The sequence below is a fragment of the Oryzias latipes genome, chromosome 12 (genome assembly GCF_002234675.1).
Source record: "Oryzias latipes chromosome 12, ASM223467v1".
Taxonomy (NCBI): Eukaryota; Metazoa; Chordata; class Actinopteri; order Beloniformes; family Adrianichthyidae; genus Oryzias; species Oryzias latipes.
The window spans coordinates 26,506,883-26,532,574 of record NC_019870.2 but is presented as its reverse complement, the minus strand read 5'-3'; the positions used below and the strand labels follow the sequence as shown (position 1 = coordinate 26,532,574).

Genomic DNA, 25,692 nt, shown 5'->3' with positions numbered 1-25,692 from the left:
ACTAGAATCTTGAGACATTACATCTAAACATCTCCCTCTTGATCTTTGATAAATTCTTTACATGTTTTGCATCCATTGAACTTGTGACATTTTTGTCTTTCTGCATAAAAGTCTTCACTGGGTGTCACACTACTTTCCCTTCCCACAGCTGCTTTTTTGATGTTTTCAGTCTGTTACCCATGTAAAGCCTTAGCTTCAAAGTCTCTCACCTGATAGTTTTCAGTCATATTATGTGAGAAACAGAGAAAAACAGCGGCTAAAGATGATGTCTCACACCTAAGCTGGAATGTAGAACAACTGCTTCCTCTTAACCACCTCTTAGGAAAACAAACATGCAACTTTGAGATGATTGTAAAATACTTTCTGTCAAACCTTTTCACTTATGATTAATGATAGTGTGTTTGGTGACACTTCAACAAGCTGTCATTTTTTTAATAAGCAGGATCATTTTAACTTTCGTAATCTGTAGCTTTACAGGACAACTGCAGCTTTGTGCTCTGCAGGGGTCGCACACCTTGGAATGTGATCCCACATGAAAACTATAACTGGGACATGGGAAAAAAAAACAATTTTATTTAATAACACCAGGACTGTCTTTTCTGCTGTGAATCTCTGCACACACCTTCCATTGAAGAGAGAGAGAGAGAAAACAGGTTTTGTTTGTTGTTTCACTAAAGCATCTGACAGAAGTTTGCTCTGAATCCTACAGAATCCACACTACCATGCAGGAGCAGCTACATTTCTGGAAACTTCCTTCCTTCATTCTAATCATTCTGACCTCATGCTGAAACAAACAAACGCTCGTTAACACGTTTGGTGGCTTCCTTGAGCTCTAGAATCACTTTAAATACTTTGTATTCCTGACAGAGGCAGCAGTCTTTTTCCTGGTTTGTTGCTTATTGATGAAAAACTCTCAGAACTTGCAAACTTGCGTATAAAATACCTGGACACATGTACACTGGTTAAATGTTATCATTTTAAGTGATCTATTCTAGTTCATCTGGTTGTGGAACTAATTTGGTCATGATCTTTGTTACTTACGTTAACCCTTGTGCTATCCTAGCCACTTTTCATTGGGAGTTGGGTCATCTAGACCCACTAGACAGTCCACTGAACCTTTTTTCTTCAATGATTTGGGATCTTCAGTGGTGTCCATGGATTACATGAAATCTTTATCCACCTTTGTCATGGTAGGAATAACACGTCAATGGAAGGGTGGGGTCATAGGATAGCACAAGGGTTGAATATGGAATCCAAAACAACAAAACAATATAATACACCTTTTCTTTGTGTCCTAAATACATACCTAACCAGTACAAGTATTCCTTTAGTAAACAACACAAACAATACACACCCTACAATACCTCTCTAGGTACTTATCTCTATAGATAAGGTGGCTTTTAAACTAAATGTCTGTCCTCTTAACCAGAATAAAACTGTAAAACTGTTCTTGATCTTTGAAGACAAAAAGAAAAACTTTAATTAGCCAATTATCATCTTTCTTAAATCGCTCACCTGGACTGTTTCAAGTACAAAGATGTTTTTCGTTACATTTCACAAAAAAGACCAGATTAATTCCTTCTTGCTGTTTCATGTTCATCAAAAGCTGACATTTGGCAGAAAGATAGCTGCAGGGAAATGCTATTAACACACAGCATATGTCATTTTTCCTCTTGTACTTGTTACAGCATATTTTTCTAGCAGATAAAACTGTCGAAACTACTTGAAGTGTCTGTATCAAACCATCTCTTTTATGCTGATGACATTTAGATTTTTCTATTTAAACATTTGTTTCTGTTCATCCAATGACAGACGCACAAACGAAGCACAATTAGTTTTTCTGCACAAAGCGCTGACATCATTGACTAAAAATGTCTTCACATTCACAACTTAGGGTCTGCTCACAGAGCACCACACATTCTGTAACAGGTTACATTTGGCCTCAAAGTACATCTGTATTGGCTGTTGTCTCTTTTGTGCCTGCAGTGTCTGTGCCATCTGCAGTGTATGTGGGTGTCTGCACTGTAGGTGTTTCTGTAGGTGTTTTTGTGGATATTTGGATGAATAAATGTGTGTGAGGGTTATGGTTGTGTACAATATGACAAGTAGGTGAGTATGTGGCAATTTCCTCAACTTTCATAGTGTAATGTTATGTTTTCTGTTGTCTGTCTACTTCTGCTTTGCAATTTTTTTTATTCAGCCAACTAATTTCCTTTTCTGGTCCAAGGATTCATTTTAAAGAATGATATTCAGCCTTTAGTTGAAACATTTTTCTAAATATCCAAACTGTTTTCTTACATCGCCGGGACTAAAATTTTGTTTGCAAAAGATTGATAAATAAACCAATATAAAATTAAAATGTTTTAGCTGCAAAATGCAAGTCATAATTCTGACAAAAATGAAGTTTTTTTAGGGGTACAAATTGTTTTGACAGGAAATAAAATATAATCATTTTACCCCTCGATGCCTATTGATTCAAATATGCATCAAACCACTTCTAAATTTAGCATCTACTTTCAAGTTACATCAACATGTTCTCTTGTCAAAATTACTTTTAGTTCTTCTACGCAAGCTTCAGCACAATTAGAGATGGGCTTAACGGTCAGCATTCATATAAGTTTGCAATCAATGCAATTTTTCCCTTTTTTTAAAGATACACTACTCACAAGTTAGGGAAATTGCTATTTTAAATAAGTGTTTTTCGTATTTGGTCTGATTTTTACTATATTACTTTGAGAAGAAACACCTTTTTCATTCATTTGAAATTTCTTACCCCAAAAATGAAGAAAAAATGTCCTTTCTGTGCAAGGGAACCCGACACTCATCAGAGAACAGGATGGGAAACCATTGCTGCATTTTCCAGGTCACATGGTCTTGTGTCCACTGCAAGCATTCAGGGCGGTGTCTCGTGTCAGTGGAGTCATCTGCAACAGTCGTCTGTCATTCAGATTAAAGTGGTGGAGTCAGTTGTGAACGGTTTGTCTGGAAACCCGAGTACCCCTTACATCTGGTAAACGGGTCTGCAGCTGTGTGGTGTTTGCTAAACCATGTCTGAGGTCAGAGGTCCTTAGGTTCTGGTCATGGTTGTGGTCTGTCTCTGGCGGGGCTCCATTCCTGGGTCTGTCACAAACTTTGCCAGTAGTTCTGCTGATGACACTTTGACACAAGTTCACGTGTAACATCTGACTTTCTACTGCCAACTTGAAGGTGCTGTGGTCAGGTGTTGCTGCTCGACAGTTGTGTGTTCGTGGCTGTTTGGATGATGAACTTGGAATGACTTACTGACAAAATCAGCTTTTTAGACCCATGGGATGTTGAAATTGAAGTCACACTGCGTAGGTTTTTCTGTTGGAATGTTTTGGAATGTTCTGTTGGAATCTCCACCGAGTTTTTTTTACAATAACTTATTGTGACTAATGTAAACTCATAATTTAACAAGTTCAATAAAGAATCTCACTAACATTATTTATTGGAAATGTTAGAGATTTAAATGAAGTCCTCTTGCCAAAAAATAAATATAAATAAAGTGAATATTTGCAGAGTTTTCGTAAATGCTGGTGTCTGCTGTAAGCCTTGTACAGTACAGACCAACAGGTTGGACACACCTTTTCATTCAAATGAATGGGAAGGCGTGTCCAAACCTTTGGTCTGTACTGTACCTTTAATCAATGTGAGTCTTGCAAATGCTGCTTCACTGTTTTTTTCTTTGCAGGAAAGCTGATGATGCACACGATTCCACTCATGATCCAGCGGTTAAAGATAGTTTTCTTTATTCATATAGGGGTATTTTCATGTGTACAGTATATATCCATCTGTATCTACATTTATCCATTTTTACATACAGTAGAAATCCAAACTTGTAAAGTCAAGCATCCGTGCGCTCCGTTCTCAGACAAAAGCAAAACGAAAGGAACACAAAGTGGAGGTGGGTGGTTTCAGGTCAGATATAGCTGTGAGTCCATCACTTTCACCAGACAGATCAAAGATTCACCGCCCCCACTGCAGTGAATATGAGGTCACAGTGGGGAGGTTGCAGTCCTGTGGGGGTCCCAGGCTGGGAGTAATGCCTCGTAGCGTGAAGAACAGTATCGTGTTCAGGCTTTAGAACGAGAGAGGAAGGGCTCGATTATTCTAAGAGTTGTGCCATTTAAATCTGCTTGGACGTCTCTGTGGTCATCTGTGTGAACCGCACTCCTATGGGTACTACTTTGTCGGGTCCCCCTCTCCGGCTCACAGCTATAGAGCCACATTGAAGTCGGTCACCAGGAAGTCCACGTAGTCTCTTTCTTTGTTCTTAAAAGCCTCAGCAATGAGGCGCGCGGCGTCTCTGTGCTCACGGCCCCTGAGCGAAACACCGTTTACCTCCAGGATGATCTGACCCACCTTCAGCTGGCCACAGTTATGAGCTGAACCGCCCCTCTGCAGAGACACAGAAACAACAGGAGAAAGGAAACATCAAATATTTGGGCGGTCAACAAACAAATCCCTTATGCTGTTTTGTCGACAGGAAGCAAACGGTAAAGCTCTGCGAGGGTGGAAAAAAACGGAAAAATGTTTAAAGACCCACTCTGATGGAAATTGTGTTTTTGTGGCATTTTTCTCATCATGAAACACATATAGAATGAAAATAGGCTAAAGATTACATTTCTGAGTTCTTTTTTTCAAATTGTTGTTAATCAGGCGCAAATGTTTGAAAGCTTCTAGTTATTATGTAGAAGCTACAATAGCAGGCCACTAGCTCTCTACTCCACTCTATCTACACTAATATATCCATGAACTTTTTTTTCCTAATCTGAGTTGGAGTCTTGATCTAAACTGTGCAACTGGATAGGGCCATAATTGCTCAACCTTTTTGTTGCCCCGGTTATGTACTGGGGGTGTGAGGGGCTATGAGCTGGCTGGAGAGAGTGGAAACAGATGGATGACGGGACGTAGAGGTGGGTTACCCCGGACCAATGGCCCAGTCCACAACTTCGAGGTGAATTTCTGACAAACTCCTGCAGCTCTGCAGAAACGTTGTCCTACAAATCGACACAGGTTTTTTGATTTTGACTAAAAATGGCATATTCATAATTAAAAGACCACTGGGAATGCTTTGAAAATAGATCAAAAGATTATTGGAGAGTGTGATGGCAGCATACCCTGCCACACCCACAAACAAAATGGCGGTAACCTCCCCCCAGCATTGCACACTTTATTTTTAATTCTATTATTTCAGATTCTTTATTCTTAAATAAATGTACACATTTCTTTGAGTTAAAATATACATTTATTATCTATTTTCAATAATTTCTAGCACATGTACATTTGTGTAGTTTACTTATTTTGGTTTGTGTGAAGATTAGTTAGAAACTGCCTTTAACTTTTATTACACTACACTGTCAGAAAAAATGTGCAAAATTTGTACCTTTAGAGGTACAATGGCTTGTCACTGGGGCAGTACCCTCAAGGGTACAAATGTTGTACCCTTTCATATAGGTGCGTATCTGTACCCTTACAGTATGTACCTTTCAAAGGCAAATATGTACCTCTGTGGACAAAATTGTACCTTAGTGTTATGGTACCATAATATACCTTTATAAAAGGTACAAATTTGTTCTTTTAAGGGTACTGCCCCAGTGACAAGCCTTTTGTACCCTTTGATGGCAAATTTGTACCAGATACAGCACATTAAAAGACCAGTATACTGTTTAACACATTTATTAAACATTCAAAACAATTACAATTCTGACATTTCACAGTATGAATGTTTTAAGCTCCACAGTGTCACATAAGGATGCATACATTTACAATTATTAGCAATTTTACAATAATGAAAAATCTATATTTTTCCTTCAGTTCACATTGCATTCATTGTAACTATAACCTTAACATTTGATCAATTGTAAACAGCACATAGCACTTCAGTTACCATTTTTAGCCATGAAATAAAACTTGTGACATTAACAAAAGAAGCACTAGACCTCATTTTAAGTAAATCTTTCTACTGCATTCTACATTTTCTAAAAATAGATAATAAAAAAGTAAACTTATAACCAAGTTTAAATGCATAATTTAATAATAAAATGCATAAATGTGATAAGATAATATTGATACGAATTCTAAAAAGAAGAACTATAAAACACTAAAGATTACCAAGGCTTACATTTTATTTGAATACCTAGTAGATCCTCTGCAAGCATCTCTTCTCTTGCTTCTTTGGAGACTTTGGCTAATGGAGCTTTTCTTTGAACAAGCTCAAGCACCTTTGGCACAATACTGGTAAACGCCGTCCTTGAAGCGCTGGCTTAAACTGACAGGTGATGGATGCATTCGGTCAACATCAAACAACTGAAAATTGAAAAAAATTAGAAAATTAATCATTCACTTTAACTAAAACAAACAAAAGACATAAAACATTCTAATATTCTTTATTGCCTCTTTCATTGCCATTTCCCTTTAGTGATCTCATTGTATAAATATTACTTGGCTTGAATGACTATATATATTTATATATGGGTTTAGAAAATTACAATGTTTTTACAATTGAGTTAAAGCTGTTAATGATCATTTTAGCAGATGTCTCAGCTTATATTGACATTCAAAATGTATTTTAAGCTGAGAACTGATTTAAAATGTCACTGACCCCTGAGGTTGTCTTCAAGAAAGGGTACTTCTTTAGTATATCCTCTCGCACCTTGCTGTACTGGATATGCAGGACATTCACATGACCTTCAACGGATGATGCATCCTCACCAATGACAGCAACCACCTATTGGATCAAATTTAAAAGTCCATATTAATAATAAAAAATACAACTGCAATCACTGATTACTGGGGTTGAAGCACTTTGAGATGATGTTTAAAGACAGTTTGTGCAGAGTGGTTTGGAGTTGATCAGAAATTAACTTCTGAGTTGTAGGCGGGGCTATTGACACAGTAGTTACCCTCTGCTGATGTCCGATCATCCCTTTGTTTACGCCCTCTCCCTCTAGCTTACAGTCCTTCCAACCTAAAACTAACATTAGTGGTGAAACCAAAATGGTGAGCAATATTGAAGCTTTCTGGCCATAGTTTAGATCAAGCTCAGACAAGTATGATGAAGATGTTAATGGATCTGTTTGTCTGCAAGTGGACGCATCAGAATAGAGCAGAGCAGAGGGACTCAGACCCACTTCATTTCATGTGGTGCGTCACAATAGAGACCTTCCTCAAACTGCATTTATTTTGTCTGTTCCTGATTCATCCCAATTTGAGTGAATACTCAGATGTGCAGTTTTAAACATGCCCATCATGAGAAAAATACTGCGACATGTTAAAAATGGGGGACCCACTCAAATGAAAGTTATTTTTTAAAATGTAGCATTTTTATGATGACATATTGTTATAGGATTTAAGAATAAAACTGTGTTTCTGAATATTTATTTTCTCAAATTGGGATGAATCAGGAGCAGATGAAAAGATGTAATTTGAGAAAGCTTGTAGTTGTTACGTACAAGCTACATTTGGCAGGCCACAAGCTCCCTGCTCCGCTTGTCTTCATTCTCCTCGTCTGAGTTGGCATCTGGCTCACATCTATAAGGCTGGATAGCTCCAATAAAGACAGCCTGACTTTGAATGCTTAAGATGAATTTGTGAAAAGATTATTTACTTACTTTGGCCAGAGAGGCGTCTTCAACTCTTCGTCTTGTTGTAGGACTGTGTTGTAATAGTATTGTGTCATCTGAGTCCACTTCAGTATCTCCACTTGAACTGGTATTGCAGCTCTTCGCAGGACAACTCGGCTGATCTGTCAAAGTATTAAAGCTTTCAGTTACTGTAATATTTAAATTAGTATGATAGCAAAAACAAAAAAAGTAAAAACAAAGATTTTTTAAATACTGACCGACTTAACAGTTTGGCAGATTTATTATCTTGTCTAAGACAGCAATAGGATAAAAAACTCACTTATTTGCCCGTGTTTTGTTCCCCACACTATCCTGTCAAAGAAATCATTAACCCTTAGACTCCTATTGATGCAAATATACAATCAAAACTCTTCAGCTCAAAAATGTCTTTAATTTATCATGTACTTTAAAAGGAAAAACTCAGATTATTTCCCTTGGAAATAAATTCAGACATCAAAGGGGAATTTACCCAAAACCATTCAAAACAAAATAGATAAATTACAATTTAAAAGAAAAACTTCACCTTCTGGATTTGAATCTTCGGCCAGACAAATTTCCAACGCACCAAGGTTTGGGTTTTTCAACAGGAGATCAAAAACCTGCTCATCAACTTCTGTCTTTGAGTCATCAAACACTTTCAAGTCCAAGGTTGGGATGTTGAACTTTTTGGCAGCTGTGAACACAGCAAAATTATGTTTAGAATACAGCACAGAAATTATCTTTAAATTAAAAAGCAATTAAAAAAATCTGTTTGCATCACAGCTGACAGTTTATCCACAAAGTTGACTGATTCCTGTAAAGAAAAATGCTGGAAATTGTGATGTTTCCACTCACCGCATTCCCAAAAGGATTTGAAGGTCAGCTGAACTTCAAAACATTTTTTTTTTTTTTTGGCGTTCGACATGTTCACGCACAGCTTGCATCTTTCCTGGTGGGAAAAAAAAATTACAAAAAAGAAAAAACATTACAACACCAAAAGGTACCAACACAGCATTTATTCAGGAGAATGATCAAAATCAACAACACAATGTAAACTTCGCTTGACCAACAATGAGCGATCATGACAACCTAAACAGTCTCTGTCACTGTCTTGCATTGAAGAAATGGTGGCTGCGCGCGCACAGCAGCTAAGGCAGGCTGACATAAATGGGAAGGACTGCCATACTGCGGTGTAAAAATAAAATAAAATAAAACGTTTTTGGACTCCTACACATTACAGATTAAAATGATTAACGCATTGAATTCGACGGACCTGATAAATATCAGTAGGAATTATGGAGCTGGTCGTTTCAAAAGTAGCTGGCTTCCTTACTAAGAAAGACAGAAAGACAGACAGAAAAAAAAAGGGGGGGGGGGGGGGGGGGGCAACAACAACCAGTGCATCAACGCCAGCGTACATCGGTAAAACGGCGACAGAATTATCTAGTGATAAAATGTATATATTTCAATGTATTTAACGGAACGCGGTACAACACCAATAAAAACAACAGCTTAATTTATTTAATGGCTGCATTTAGCTGAACTTCAAACGGCTGAGGCTAACCGTTAGCAAACTCCTGCTCGTAGTTTTCAATCTCCTCACAGGCACATACACGGCGGAATAGCAGCATTCCTCTACACAAAAGTTAGTCCTTACAGATAAAATAACCGAACCCGCTCAAAACAAGTTTCCAACTTATTTTTGAGCAATTAGCAGACTTACCTCAGTCACAGCCTCTATCTTCCTCCGGCCGCTGCGGGATAACAAAATGGCGGAAGAAACGAAACTTAAGAAAGTAGAGTGGGCGTGGTCTCGCTGGTTTACTCCAACATATTTCCTCTACGTTTTTACACCTACTTAAACAAAAATTACTGATGGTAACTCCGAAAAAAGTACTCTCATTTTTCCTGTGTAGGTAGAAAAGCTAAAAGGTACTAATATGTTCACATAATGTAACGTAGTAACAGAGAAATTTACTTTTTTTATGAAAATGTATGCTTAGAAAGAAAATAACTTAAATTAACAGCTCAAAGACTAGAAATTTAAATTGAACTTAGGCCAAGTTAAAGTACACAATATAAGGTTAAAAACATCAAATAATTTTGTCTATAGTGTGCTTTTGCTCTAAATTAAAGGCAAAACAAAACAGCTCTTATATAAGTAAAAAAAAAACAGGCTCACACTAATACATGTTTAAAAGTTATTATCTTGATGCTCTGCACAATCAATAAAATATAATGTGCTTGTGTACTGTTCAGAACTAGTCATAAAAGATGTGTGGTCTCTTAAATATATTTGGTTATTTTGTGCATCTTTTCCAAATAACCAACAACGTATTAAATGATTTTGGGTGACATTTCATACACTTTGAATTATTACTTTTGTCACACAAGTTATTGTACCTTTGTTTGTGGAATAAAGGGTCCAAATATGGGCCCTCTGCTGGTTGGAAACATATTTGTACCTTTTTTATCCTTAAATGGTACATATGAGTACCCTAAGGTGTAATTATGACTCACTTAGGGTACAAATTCACCATTTGTACCCTAAGTGTTCACAAACGTACCCCAACCGTACCCTTTTTTCTGACAGTGTAATGGTTTAAACTTAATTCACTGAGCATGTATTGTCATCTCAAAATTATATTACATTTGAAGAAAGCACAGCCAAACTATTGTTCTAACAGTTTCTTCCCATACTCCCTCTTTTCTGTGCATGTGTTTTCTGCTGAGCAGGCCTCAGACTTGTCTTCACTTTAGCCTTGGAGCTTCTCTCCAGCAGTAACCTGTGGGCGTGATTTTCACACGAGGTCCATCGGACGATCTTCTGAATATGCAAATGCAGGGTTTTTATATCAAGCCCATCTCTGAGCTTGTTGGTTCTGACTTTGAATGCACCATGCTCATCTGTCTGTCCCCTTCGTGTTTGTACGAAGTAAAACCTCCACAAAAGATAAGTTTTGTTTCTGAGTTATTATTCATTATTTCTGTGTGCAAGAAACTGACGGGGTTACGAACTAATACAATACAGTCCTTTCTAGAAAATCCAGTTTCTTCACAGTTTGTTTAATTAATGTCACCTGTTTTTTGAGTTGCCAGTGCTGAGGGTGCTGCTGGCCGCTACGGGTGTGGCTGAGGTTCTGCTCCTGGAGCTGTGCTGTGAGGACTGACAAAGGAGGAGCTCAAGCCTTCACAGCATTTAAATACTCCAGTCAGGCAATTAGGAAGGCACCATCTACAGGAACCTCCAGGGGAGAAACTAATGGACTCATTTACTGTTTATTTGCTTTGCTTCTTGTTGTTGTTGTTGTTGTTTCCCTTTCGGCTTTTCCCATCAGGGGTCGCCACAGCGAACGAGTCGCATGGTAAACTTGGCAATGTTTTACGCCGGATGCCCTTCCTGACGCAACCTTCTCAAACCGGGCTTGGGACCGGCACAGTGTGCTTTGCTTCTGTTTGTCATTATTCATTTTGTTCCACTTTTGATGATTTTTCTCTTCCACTAAGAGACCAAGTTTTGTGTTTGTCTTTATAGTCTTTGTTAAATGTTTTTGTAGTCATGTTAGTTCCCTCCCCATGTTTCTCAAGTGGTCTGATCAGCCACTATATATGTTCCCCTGTTGTGTCTTTAGTGAGGTCAGTTTGTTTCTGTTACTTGGTCTGTTTAGTCGGTTAAGTTAAAGTTATTGCCTGAGTTAATTATGTTTCTGTTGACCTATTTTAAGGGCCCAGTTTGTTCATCTTTTTTACATTTTTTGAGAAAATTAAAACTTTCATTTTTGGATAAACTTCTTTTGTCCTTTTTGGCCGCTCGATCCCCCACAGAGAGGGACTTAAAAATGTTCATTTTGATGCACAAATGTGACAGAAAAAACTGCATCAGATCAGACCAAACTGCAGTAATGATGCTGAAAATGCTTAAGAAGGAATGAGGAGCTAGGGTTAGCCAATATTATTCAAATAATAACATAAAAAAAGCTGTTTAACACAGAGTGCTTTCCAAGGGGCAACATTACAAAGAATGGTATGACATAATGCCAAGAAACAAAAGCTCCAAAAACAATCAATGAAGCAATTAAAACCTAACCCAACTAAAAGAAAATGAAATACAAGTTTCTTTTATAAACAATGAGTGGCTCACATGCAGTGATAGAAGGTGGGGGTTCCACAGCCACAGGTCTGCTGCACTGAAGCGTTTTAAGGACGACTATTGGTATTAATTCAAACTCCTGGTTTCAGCACAACATTTTTCATATTTGGTGTAAGTTAGTTAGAGCCAACCCTAAGACCAAAAAACAGAAGCCACACATGCAACAGCACAGCAGCTGGATTTCCTTTTTGAGCTACCCTTGAACACACATGCACAGCAAAAGCCCCACAGTTCCAGTGTGTAACCTCATGGCAGTGGAAAGTGTTTGGGGGGAAAAAAACTGGAGTCATTCCTCCAAAAGAGACAGAGTTTTCAGGGGCCGCCTGCCATCAGACAGAGGACGAGCTGTTATCGTAGGCGACAAAATCGATACTTTACCTGACAGAAACACCTGTATGCTCAGATCATGAACGTATTTTCATTTTTACTTTATCTACTAAAGCATTTTCAATGATTTCCATCTAAAACTCTATCGTGACTAAAGCTTTCAAAAACGTTTGATAAGGATTTACACATTCTTTTACTTCAGCATTACTACACAGATGATAACACAATAAAGCCACTCGGTGAGTTGTCATCATTTCGAAGAAGATTTTAAGTCCAGTTGCTACTTAACTTTGAGACAAAGTCACCTGAATAAACGAGAAACTTCATCACTAAATACAATTTTACAAATGGTTCCAGATAATCTAAAATGATTGTTTAAATGAGTTTAAAAAAAACAGCTTGCACACAGTTATTATTAATGTGACACCACTGAGCCAAATCATGGGTAGGGGAATTGTAGCATCCTTACTGCATTTCAGTATGTTTACGTCAATAGTGCCAAACAGTTATTCTAAATTTAATTTAGCATAAATTTAAGTACATTACACCATGCTTAGAATTAGTCAGTTTAAAGATTTTTCTTTATTGCTTATTTATCCGTGTTCTGACATGGAAAAAATAAAATATATTCAGTTCCCACAAAATAAATAAGTTGTGCGAACGAAATAATTATTTACGTCATAAGTCATTCATAAACATGGATAGCTGCTTCGCCCACCGGACTTAGCTCCTCGCTTCGTAAACACGGATGTGAGCAATATTTGGATTTACAGCAGATACTTTCACATTTCTGTCTGTGTGTCTCATTACATTGCATTGAAGACACGGACGATGTTTAGAGAACAGATTTATTTGTTTTAAAAAGCTCTACAAAAGCATCATACTCGTTAGCAGTCACTTTACATCCGAAGGCTAGTAGGCTACATGCTACCTATCCCATCATGCATCATGACAAGCCAATCATTTGTCTTGTTGTCACACTGTGTAACACTGTGTACACTATTGCAGTTTCTGCTCCTGTATTATCATCCAGTTTTTCCAGGAATAAGAAAAAACATGATAGAATTCTGTTATAATAAGCAGAATGAAGACATTGTTTATTGTCCGCTTCTTCTTTAATGGAATGAGATGAATGGAGATGTCAGACTGAGTGGAACGAGAACCTGTGCAGGGGAACTGTCCAGCCTTCACCACAGAAGCATCACAGGACGACACAGAGACACACCAGAGTGACACCAACATGGCGCCTCATGGTTCTCACAGAGAACCAAACCCAAGAGCCTTCACCAGGGGTGGGCAATTCCAGGCCTCGAGGGCCGGTGTGTCTGCATGATTTCCAGGTATTCTTGCACTATTCATGGCTGATTACCTGGTTCAGGTGCGTCCAGCCAATCAGAACATGCCAGACCAAGGTATGTGGGAAAAGATGCAGGAATGCGGCCCTCAGTGCCCACCTCTGTGGCCTACACAGACACTAAAGTCCCCTTCAAACCACCACAGCATCACCTTGATGTAATTTACACTGTACCCACAAGGATGTGCTATTTCATCCCTTTCTGTGTTTTTGCACAGCTCCACCAAAAATAATGTGTTACTGCAGCTTCATGCAGCTGGTTTAAATTTCTGCCTCATAATCATCGGGTGTTTTGACCCCAATGAGACTTCCTTTGGAGGGTTCAGACGTCACAGCACAGCAAAACGCTTCCATCTTTCTGCTTCTCAGAGTTGAAAGCAACATTTTCATGATTACAATGAAAACAGAGTCTGGAAAGCCAAACACACCTGTATTGCTCTTTAGAAGTTCATCCTACTAAATGAGATCAACTCCTGAGTCGTACCATGCTCAAGGGTCCAGCGGCACAGGCTAAGTGTTCAGGACGGTTCTGCAGGGAAATTTGCGCAAGCTGTTTTTTTTTTTAAATCTCCAATCCAGAATGTGCAAACGTTTTCCCTTTCCTGTCTCAGTCACATCTGCCCTTACAGGTGGACACGAGCGTTCTGCGGGTAAAAATGAGCAAACATGTACCGGGAACACAGGGCGTAGACAACCAGGTGAGCCCGACATGCCGCAGGTATGTTGTCGTATGAAGTACAAACACTTCAAAAACACATGAGTGGCATGCGGTGAATGCTGGTCAGTTTTTCCCTCCCACGTCAATCAACCATCATGAAAATGTCGTCAGAAAAGGGAGGGTGCAAGGCGCCTTCCCAGGCGAGCGCAGCTGGAAATTTGGTACTGATGACCACATAACAATGCATTGTGGAACCGGTGTCCTGACAGTTCTTGTATGATGCCGATAAAAAATGAATGAAGGAAATCTTTGTATGTTATAACTCTTTCTGCAAATAGTGAATTACTGATAAATAAATAAAATAAGATTTCTATTTATATGAATGGTTGTGGTAACTGAAATCAACATCACTCAGATTACTTTATGATTAGAAATTATTTTACTTGAAATATTCAATTCCTTTATTTTTACTACAGACAACCCTTTAACCACTTAACCAAGACAAAAAGAATTAAAAATGGTGTTTTTTTGCTGCTTATTGCCTTGGGGGAGTAATACTCGCTATCGAGGCTTTTAACACTATGTTTTCTAAATGTGCTCTACCGTTTGATTGAGCAGGCATCAAAATCATTTTGGCTTTGATGCTAAACATCAGACAGACGTCTGCATTTATGCAACAAAAGGAACACACAATTACATACATCCCAACTCATCTGTGGTTCTGTGTTTAATCGTTGCTTTTAAATGTTCTGAAGTGTAATAAAAGTGGAAACCAAGATATGTTGGAGCCTTTTCTAAAAAGAATAACCTATAGAGAACTATGTTTGTTATTGTATTTGCTGTTTTTATAGATTTTTCATAAATACATTGTGTTTCTTGTACAGGACAGAAGACATTTACTTGGACTTTGTCTTGAATGTTCTAAATATGTTTCTACAAGCTACACAACAGTAAACTACTGTTTTTGAGTTTTATTATTTTGTAGGTATGTTTTAACATACAAACATTCATAACATTCTTTTGACAGTCAGCACATTTTATTTAATTACAGGATCAATTCGTTTTTCCATTTCAAGAAAATGTCACTTTTTTTGTTACACTTTTGTTAGGTGCCTGTTAGCTTTTTATTTAATCAAATAAAAATCAATGCTGTAATTGTTTTTTTTTTAGTCATTCATCTTCCATTTGTCCCTTTCACGAGGCTGCTGGAGCCTATCGCGGCCACTTACGGGCGTAGGCAGGATGCACCCTGGGTCACACATATCACACACCCACACACACTCACACCTATGGATAATTTGGAGTGACCAATTAACCTATGAAGCATGTTTTTGGACGATGGCAGGAAGCCAATATCCCTGGAGAAAACCCACGCATGCACGGGGAGAACATGCAAACTCTGCACAGAAAGGTCCCCCATTGATGTTCTGTTTTCAGGTCCCCCAGCCAGGACTTGAACCAGGGGCCTTCTTCCTGTGAGGCAAGAGCGCTAACCACTGTGCCACCGTGCATCAACTGTATACAATAATAATATAATTGTACACTTTAAATGTACAACTACATGGATTTATAGACTTAACCTGAGCTACCTCTTTCTTATTTCATATTATGACGCATAGAAGAAAGGACTTATTTTTATTGATCAATGTTTACATTCAAGATTCTCTGCGTTTTATGTTTCGACTTCCATGAAAGACAGTACCACCACTTCTTAAAGTGTTAGTATCTAGTAAACGTATTATTTTTCCCACTGTTTTTGAAAAAAAATATTGATTGATGCCCGACATAAACAAACTAAACCAATCGGCCCCTCAGGAGGCTTTCATGGAAAACATCTCCCTACATGTCAGAAGTCAGAGCTCTGCCTCCCCCTCTGGTCACCAGCAGGAACCATCTCCCGAGTTCATATCACACTACATCTCCCAGCAACCCCAGCGCACACTACCTGGAGGCCGCACACCTGACTCTCATTCCCTCAATCAATCACAGCAGACTTAACCCTTGTGCTATCTTAGATGACCCCACCCTTACATCGACGTGTTCTCCCTACCATGACAAAGGTGGATAAAGGTGGAAAGATTTCATGTAATCCATGGACACCAGTGGAGATCACAAATCATTGAAGAAAAAAGGTTCAGAGCACTGTCTAGTGGGTCTAGACCAGTGTTTTTCAACCTTTATTGAGCCACGGCACACTTTAACCTTGACAAAAATCCCGCGGCACACCAGCATCCCAAAAAAAAAAAAAAAAGCAGAAACTCATAGTCTGTTTTGATCTACAGCCCCCCCCCCCCCCCCCCCCGGCAATCTGACGTGCATTTTTGTGATAATTGTGGCAGAAAAAGCAGGAAGTTGCAGATGTTTTTCTAAAAGATGTAATAAAAGTTAAGTTACATACAAACTGTATGTTCATTGTGTTTTCAAGACGCTGTCCCTTTAAGCCAATGCATCATGGGAGATGTAGTGTGAAAACTGCCAGAAAACGGCAGAAAGACTCGCGTCTCTGAGCTTCATGGTTTTGTTCACTTGTTCCACGGTCTGATACCGGATTCTGTGGAAAGCTACACCGCTAAAGACGAGCTTTAGCTGGTGTTTTTGTCGGAACTGACTGAGTTATGAGCTAAATTGGAACAAGGAAGTGGAGACTTTAACCACTTCTGATTGGTCAGACTGATGACATGTGATTAAGCCTTCAAGAATGATTGGTGGAGTCGTGGAGACAGTAAAAGCTGCGGGACTTTTCCTTTGCAGCTATTCCGCGTTACCGTCATTCTTATCAAAATGTCTTTAATAGAATCAAATAAACACAAAGAAAAAAGTATTTTATGATCGTTTATATTCCTAACTACTCAGTGTTTTATCAGGACCTGTTTGGATGAACAAAGAGCTGATTTCCTGGAGATGGGAAATGCTTTTAGATCAGTTAATGAGGGCAATTTTCCACGGCACACTTGACCATCTCCCACGGCACACTAGTGTGCCGCGGCACACTGGTTGAAAAACACTGGTCTAGACGACCCAACTCCCAATGTTAAAGTGCCTAGGATAGCACAAGGGTTACGCGCTGAAGTATTGTTTGTGCCACTCTGCCTTCTTCACCGAGTGTTATATCTGGATCTGAGCTTCTGTTTCTGGCTCTGTTTGCCTGCCCCTACTCTCGCCTGGATCCTGACTACCCTGTAGCATTACAACAAAGGTCTCCAGTGGCTAAAAAAAAAGAATCTTACTGACAACTGAACTACAGATATGGGTTTGAAAAAAACAATTGCTCTGACACAAGCATAAACTATTCCTTTGTTTGCAGAAATGTTGTTATTCTGTTGGATTATGTGAAAAATGGAGGAAGTGGGTGGAGTCACCAGCAAGGAAAGAAAAAGAGAAAAGTTTGGGGTATCTGCAGTTGTGAGAGGAGGAAATAAGGAGAAGGCTGGGGAAGGCTACGAGGGACCTAGGAAAAAATAAAATATGATCTACCTAAGAAAACCGGATTAAGGGTGGAAGATACAAACCAATGAGTTATATCACTAGAGGAGACACGCCCGCTTTAGAAGCCTGGCCGACGTTGGCGGAGCGCGACGCCATCTTGGTGAGGTCGACGACGCCCACATGACAATGATTTCTATTGCTTTTAGTGGTGTCTAAGTAGCTTTTACATACTATATATGTTTTTACAATTTATATATATTTATACATATGTGTACATATTATATATATATATATATATATATATATATATATATATATATAGATACATCATTTGTTGTTGTTAAAGAAGAGAAACAGTCAGCCTTAAAAGCTCAAACTTTAATGAAAATGCATTGTTGAAGGACTTCTTACAAATAAAAAAATTATTACAAAGAATTTCAAAAAAATAATTTGTAAACATTTAGGAGTTTTAGACCTCTTTGACATGTAATTTAAATTATTTAGAAAAACCCAACAATAAGTCAATAATAATAATAATAATAATAATATTAATAATAATAAATCAATAGTAAGTCAATACAAACAATAAATAATAGCAATACATACATAATAAGTCAATAAATAATAAAATATAAGTTTATTAATATAATTATTATTATTAATAATAATAATAGTAATAATAATAATAATAATAATAATAATAATAATAATAATAATAATAATAATAATAATAATAATAATAATAATAATAATAATAAAATAAATATTCAAAAGAATTCCAAAAGTGAACAATAGATTTACCCTAAAATAACAACAACAAAGAAAAATAATAGATTTATACTGATTCGTGTGAGTGATCAATTTGTGTAACACAGATGTTATGGTGTCGGGTTTCAAGCTAACAGTCTGGCCTCTTATCTAAATGTGTTTCCACAAATGTATTGACTGTATTACTAGTTGGTACCACAGTGATCCATTTGGTTTAGCTCTTTTTATTGCTAAGATCCACTTTTTCCTTAAGTCTGAATAGTGAATAGTGAAAAGTTCAGTCGCTGAGTCAGAAATGTATAAATCTATATTACTATAATAGCCTAGTATGCTGTATACAGGTTTAGCAAAATAAAATGTACATTTATGTTGACAGCAAATTCTCCGTACATCATGCAGCATGTTGATAATAGCCCTGCAGCATCATGCATGTCAACATGTGTTCTATTAATAAGGCCCCTGCAGCATTAAAAGAAAAAAAATATAATACTTACCTGTGAAATGATATACTTCCTCCTTCATGGACTCAGTTCTCTGATTTTGGCAGTTGAAACACAAACAATGAACTGGTATTATGCAAAAAATGTGTTCACATGCATTCACTGCAGCAGTAACTTGACCTCACCAAGATGGCGGTGCTCTCCTCCCATGAGGAACCACGTGATGTCTCCTCTAGTGATATAACTCATTGATACAAACAAACACATTTGGTGAGATCCTTCCATTTATTTTTATTTAGTTGGACTTGCAAATCCTTGTGGATTTAAAATGTTTGGGACATTGGAATTTCTGTCTGAACACTGGAAGAGGGACTAAAGAGCCTAAAGAGATGGAAAAGAATAAGAGGACTTGTTTTATTTTGTTTTGGGGCATTTTGGAAAATGTGTCTTTATTTATTTAAATTTTATTGATTAAAAATATATATTAGTACCACCCTAATATTTGTAAAGAGTGTAATTGAAACAGCTCGTCACACCCTGTCTCTCCTCTGATCTCATGCCTGTCATTGACTCCTGCCTGCCTGACCTGGATTTAGCTGTGAGGACTTTTAATAAAGCTGCTGCATTTGGATCCAGCCGTCTGCCTGTTCTTGTGACACCTACATAAATGTGTTCAATTAGTTTGAGATTTAACTTTTTTATATTCTGCGTCAAAGATTCTGAGATTATTCTGAACCAAAAGTCAAGGTAGGAGACAAAACTCTCAGACAGTGACAGAAACAATTCTTCATAAGATCAAAACAGCTATTCTTGAATGCTGCATGCCTGTATCATTCCAGTTTTTCTGCCTATTCTGGTCTTTTCGTGTCTCTAAAAAAAGGTCTCCTCAGATCAGAATCATCAAAGCAATAGATCTGGGGCAACAGGCGTCATGTTGGAACAAATGAGTCTGCAATGTGGAGAAGAAAGCCTCTCACTTTTCAGCATGTGTTGGTGTATTTTCTGTTTGTATCATTGTCTCAGGCTCCTTAACACTCAACACATTATGTTCAGATTACAGAGAAGACTCTCTCCCACACAGCATCTCTTCACGCCGCATCAGGGAAATGTAAAAGCCTCCCCACTTCCGAGTTCAAGAGGTCTGATCCTGACTCTTCGCTCAGATGGAAACGAGTGCCGTCCTTCTGCCTGCATTAACTCAACCTCCTGAAAGCTCTCAGTAGCTTTAAAGGTGGATTTTCTCTCGTGTGTCTTACTCAGCACATGAGCTGACACGCTGAATTTGTAGATTTCATAATTACTGTAAGATGTGAGTGACAGCAGCTGTAAAGACTCACAGAGGAGCGGCCATGTTTGACGTCAGAACTTTGAATGGAGGTGAAGGTGAGCTGGAATCGAGGCAAGTCAGTCGAACACAGATCTATTTTAAGAGGGAGCTGAAAAAGTATCAGTTCAGCAGTTTCAGCGTTTGAAAAGAGCAAAACAAACAGAAAACCAAAACCTTTGACCACTCTTGACCCTGTGAAGCCACTACATACATGAACTGACAGAAAAATGACATTTTTGGGAATCAAGATCTTATTTAAACCCTTTGATGAAATCCACAAAAAGAATTTTGCAATATAATTCATTTAGACACTGTTACTGATGTCAGTTGATTTAATACGTTTTTTGCTCACAAAAGTGTTTAAGATGCAAAAAATATTGATGGGTTTTCAGGAAAAAAGTACCATTGAAAGTACCATTTTAACGTGGTGAATTATAAAGAATACGTTATCAAAAAATTTTCCATTCTGTCAATGCAACGAGTAGTTATTTAAAAAATTAACAATAGATTTGCTATTATTACCATAAAATTTTAAAAACGAGAAAACTGCCGAAAGGGTTTTTGAGATTTCATGGAAGCAGCCATTTTGAAATGAGCAGGAAAGGCCCTTATACTGCCTCTAGTGGACTCATGATGAACTACAGGGCAGAAAACATGGACCAGAATGAGTTTTTGAGAAAACTTTGGATCACATGGTCACATGTGCCAAAATGCATCGCACTGCGACCAAACTGCAGCGCTTTTCAGCAAATTTAGCAGGTGGCATTTGTAATTGGGGGGCACAATCACATTTTTACATGTTTTTTGCGAGGTACTCACGTAAATTGGGTGTGCAAAACCTATGTGATATTTGCATCTGAAATAAGAAGGACGAGCTTGTTTGAGCATCTATGTGAACCTGTGAAATTCAGGAAACTGAAAAAGGAAATAAAAAAAACAGTTCCCAGCCATTTGGTTTGTTCATCAATACCACATGTCTAATGAATTTGGGTCTGTAACTTTGTTTTTTATGTAAATACAAGTAGTCTGTAATTTTGTTTTGGGTGCTGCACATATTTTCTTGTGCACTGAGAATGTGCAAGGGTTTTAACACTGAGGGAACATTAACAGGCGCCTGGTGGCCGGTGGCACTTGACTGCTTTTCCACATCGTCCAATTGGAGCTGCTGCAGGCCGGCGATCTGGGTGTGACTACCCAGCTGTTGCCCGATTTTGTGACAACATCATCCCCGCCGGACGGCCGCCATCTGCATTCATGACCACGCCAACGATTTTCAGAAAAGTCAGGCGGATGCCGCTAATCTTGTAGATTCTGCAGGTGCCTTCCCATTTGCGCGGTGGCAGTTGTATGTCACAGCAGCTTAATGGGATAGGGGTCTCAGAAATGTGTTTATAACAGACATGTGTTTTATTTATGATATATTTTATAATATAAAAGATACTTTCATAGTAAGAAAAAACATCTTTTAAATGCTGTGCTGTCTTCTCTCACTAAATGGGGTTTAACAAACACTGCAGGATTATAAATGAACTCTTCTCTCATTTTTGCTCCTTTTCCATTTTATTCTTTGCTTATTGATGTGTCAGGATTTCCCTCTCCTTTGTTCAGGACTTTTATATATATATTTTTTCAACTAAGAAGCTCCAGCTATTGCAGTGTCTGTATTTAAATCAGACATTCAATTTTGGTTTTTTTTCCTCATTGACATCATCTGTACCTGAAAATTTGTCAGCCGACTTTAAATCAAGGTGTCCGAATCCCCACCCTAACCCCTACTTAGTGCACTATATAGTTCGTTCGCCATTTTGTAGTGCTGTACGAATCTACAATTCCAAAATCAAGTGCCCTAAAAATTATGCGACAAACCGATGCAAATCGATGCTCACTAGATCGGCGAATATAGACCACAATGCATTGCGTCGGAACAAATTTTGCCAAAAAATGTATTTAAATGTATTTTTTTTCATAAATCATCAACGTTTTTATCTTCAGAAGACAGTGGATTCACGAACAACCGTCGCAAAACGCTATCAATAAGAGTTTAACTTTGTGAAATCTATGACATCATGTCCGCTATTTAGAAAAAAAAAAAAGTCGTGACCATGGTGTCAGAATCGCTTTTAAAATCCAGGACACTACACAGTGCCACACTATATAGTTTTTTAGTAGTAAGGGGTTAGGGTTGGAAAGTCTGCCTCTTCACATTTCCAACTTGCTAGAATCCAGGACCCTGGTGGATGTGCAGATCAGCTTTGCTGCAGTCCAACGTGAACTTCTGTGCTCTGAATGCAGCAGGGAGCTTCTGGTGTGTCAAGATGCTGAGGACTGGTCCTTCAAATGTCACCTGACGGGATCTGTTCTTTCAACAAAGTGGTCAATTTACACAGTTTAACCCTTGTGCTATCTTAGATGACCCCACCCTTGCATTGACGTGTTCTTCCTACCATGACAAAGGTGGATAAAGGTGAAGAGGATTTCATGTAATCTATGGACACCAGTGAAGATCACAAATCATTGAAGAAAAAAGGTTCAGCGCACTGTTTAGTGGGTCCAGATGACCCAACTACCAATGTTAAAGCGCCTAAGATAGCACAAGGTTTACAAGAGAAACTTCTTTTTTAATTCAGATAACTAAATGCTTCTTCACCACAGTGGGAAGAGTTCTCTAATTTAAAAGAAAGTTTTATTTACAGTACAGACCAAAGGTTTGGACACACCTTCTCTCAAATGAATGAGAAGGTGTGTCCAAACTGTATACAGCAATTAGGCCTGCACAATATACCGCAAATTTATCGTTATCGCAATATCCAGCTCTGCAATAGGCATATCGCAAAAGACTGCGAATATCGCAATAAATCGTAAACCCAAAATGTGTTAAAACAATCTTATGGCATCTTGACGCTTTTAACAAATCAAATAAATCCCTTTATGCTTTGACCAATCAGATGGACGCCTTCCCATTGTTAACCAATCAGATGGAGTCCTATTATGTTAGATGTTTGTCACCTATGTCGATGAGGGTCATTTGGAGTATAATTTTAAACTGTTTCTAATGAAATGGGAATGATGTTTTTGGCATTTTTTTTATTTTTTCATATACCGCAAATTATATCGTTATCGCAATATTAATCTCTAATATCGCATATCGTAAGTTTTCCTCATATCGTGCAGCCCTAACAGCAATGATATATATCACTGACAGTGGCAGCAGAAGTGCTTTTCAAAAGATATCCCATCCGCTAAGGGAAACCACATCCAACCAAAGAGCCTAATCTGAAAAACGGCACATCAAATAAAAACAAATACAAAAAAACCTGTTAAACTATTATGAGCCGTTGAAAAAAAGGGAAACAACAGACAATGAATTAGAACATCTATACTAATATGTATCATTTATCCCTCCATCTATCTTCATAAACTCAATAAATCCATTTTAGGGTTACAGGGTTGCTGGAGCCTATCCTAGCTACTGTTGGGTGAAGGCAGGATATAGTCTGTCAATCACATGCACACCTTGGGGCATTTTAGACACACCAATTACCCTCTGAGGCTTGTTTTTGGACTACAAGAAAAAACAACACACGCATGAGGAGAACATGGAAACTCCACAAGCAAAGGACCCAGCTGGGAATTGAACCAGGGCCTTTTCACTGTGAAGTGAGCGCACTAACCACTGTGCAGCCTCAGTGTGATGTATAAAGGTAATAAATAGTACCAAAGAAAGAGTGAAATGAAAAGGCTTTTTTTTTTCAGAACTTTCACACAGATCCCCCCCCAGGGTGCTCCTCAGACGAGGCCCACAGAGAAGAATCGGCCTCACGGGGGGGTGGGGGGTTTATTCTGCACCTGAGGCGCTGAAGGCGTTGGTGGTTCAAATACTGAAGCAGTGCAAACTCAAGAACTAAACTGATATCTAAACCATTTCTTTACCTTACACACATCCTGCAGTGCCACAACTGTTTTGCTTCGCTTTTAACTACATTTTTATGTCCCGTATTTATACTTTCTATTTCAAATTGTTTTAACCCTTTAGCTGTTGTTTTTATTGTTGTTTGTTCTTTTAATGTACGCTGCCTTGTTCGTCTGAGGTCATTTGAAGGCGCCGTATAAATTAATAAACTTAAATCCGGATTTATTATGTGCAATAAGCGGCTCTGGGTTCCTCATTCTCCTTTTTTGTGGTGTAAGGAGGAACTCGGGCTACTGACTTCATAAAAATGCAAATATGAATTAGCGTTCCTGCATGTGTACCACGGGACAGGATGTAGAGCGATGACCATCATGAACTCTCCTGTACCTGACAATGTTTCCACAATATGCGACCTCCTCACTTCTCTGTGCCCCCCACCCCACCCCAGCTTCCCGCCCTTCTTACCTTTCCTCTCACTTTGGCATCTAGTGCTGTCCTTCCCCCAGAGCCCTGTTTGATTCTGAATGTGCTGATTTTCAATCCTTTTATCCGTCCCCTCGCAATCAGCCAGCCTTTTTATATTTCAATCCCAGCCTCTCTGGAGTGGGGGCTGAGACTCTGAGTGGGGTGCGGAGTGCAGGAGCAGGTCACTGCCCTGATCCTACAGTTGCAACTCCTTCAGTGTTTTGATAACGCTCAGTGCTGCGCACACGTCACGCCGCTGCTCGTTGCAGAAGGCAGATGATTGCACACGGAGACACGCTTCTAGTGACTAAATGCAGCGTCCAGTCTTTGGAGTTCACTCAGCTAAACCTGGAGCTCTGACTTTCAGCAAAAGTAGATTCTGCATTTGATTTGGAACAGCCTCTGGGTTTTAGATCACTGTCGGCACTCAACACAAAACATCCAAAATGAGCCCAATATTCAACCTTCACATGAAGTGACCACAGGAATGGCAGACAAGCTGGCAGAAGGCAGATAACCTTTGAAGCACAAACCCAAAAATATCCCCAAGAGCTGGAAATTCAGCAGAAAAAAGACAGACCATCTCCTGGTGGTATGTTAGCAGGACTAATATTTTCTTGACTTACTTGTATCGTGACGATTCGTGGCAGCGGCTGTCGGGTGTTGGCTCCACCCTCGATGGCGATGCCCAGGGTGCTGGCACTCTTTGGCACCCTCACCAGAGTGGAGGTGGGCTCCAACAGCCCCGGCTAAAACAAGTCAGACAGCAAAGTTATTAAACAGCAAAGTAGAGAACTGACAGATCAAAACTCTAACAGAAATCTTTTGGTGCCTCCTTTCACTTTGTGATGTAATGCAAACATCACAGAAGAAGTCACCGGTCTTTGTTTTCATGAAGTTTTTTTTAGTTTACATTGATTTAGTGATACACAACTAAAATAAAAATGTCCAGCTGTGGTCCAGTTTCACCCTAGAACTCATAAGTGTTTCTGTACAAAAGGACATAGATCCTTTTACGAATGTTTAAAGTGATACATTTGACTCTTATATTTATTTAATGAGCTCATCTTAAAGGTGATGCTGCAGCCGGTCTCAGAACAGGAGCAACTGACAAAAAAAACCAAAAGGTTTTTGAACAGATTAAAATAAAAACTAGTAAATAGTGGGGATGAATAAGTCAGATCATAAATGTGCTCATATCATAGAGAGAGGCGGTCTTTCTTGGAGTAAAGTTGGTCAGAA

At 38.6% G+C, this 25,692-nt stretch overlaps 1 protein-coding gene and 2 long non-coding RNA genes across 9 annotated transcripts in view; all 3 read right to left on the bottom strand.

The window, feature by feature from the left end:
* Nucleotides 1-3,748: 3,748 nt before the first annotated feature.
* The window catches only part of whrn (whirlin), a 192,374-nt gene continuing 170,430 nt past the window's right edge, over nucleotides 3,749-25,692 (bottom strand). For 2 of the 3 annotated variants that reach the window (XM_023960685.1, XM_023960686.1), the window contains 2 exons: nucleotides 25,077-25,199; nucleotides 3,749-4,419 (listed from right to left, as the gene is read on the bottom strand). In XM_023960685.1, the coding sequence (XP_023816453.1) occupies nucleotides 4,237-4,419; nucleotides 25,077-25,199 (306 nt within the window). In that variant the 3' untranslated portion in view covers nucleotides 3,749-4,236. Of the gene's footprint in view, nucleotides 4,420-25,076; nucleotides 25,200-25,692 lie in introns of those variants that run through there. The other variant, XR_002874267.1, reaches the window with a different exon arrangement.
* Nucleotides 6,282-8,314, bottom strand: LOC110016192. 5 transcript variants are annotated; one of them, XR_002874272.1, is made up of 5 exons: nucleotides 8,170-8,314; nucleotides 7,927-7,958; nucleotides 7,635-7,768; nucleotides 6,626-6,751; nucleotides 6,282-6,330 (listed from the first exon to the last, which is right to left on the bottom strand). It is a non-coding gene; the product is annotated as an uncharacterized LOC110016192 (long non-coding RNA). The 5 variants fall into 5 exon arrangements; XR_002874270.1 differs by having other exon boundaries at nucleotides 7,635-7,958; XR_002874269.1 differs by lacking the exon at nucleotides 7,927-7,958.
* On the bottom strand, nucleotides 8,539-9,666 carry LOC111948307. The gene is made up of 2 exons (XR_002874273.1): nucleotides 9,349-9,666; nucleotides 8,539-8,574 (listed from the first exon to the last, which is right to left on the bottom strand). It is a non-coding gene; the product is annotated as an uncharacterized LOC111948307 (long non-coding RNA).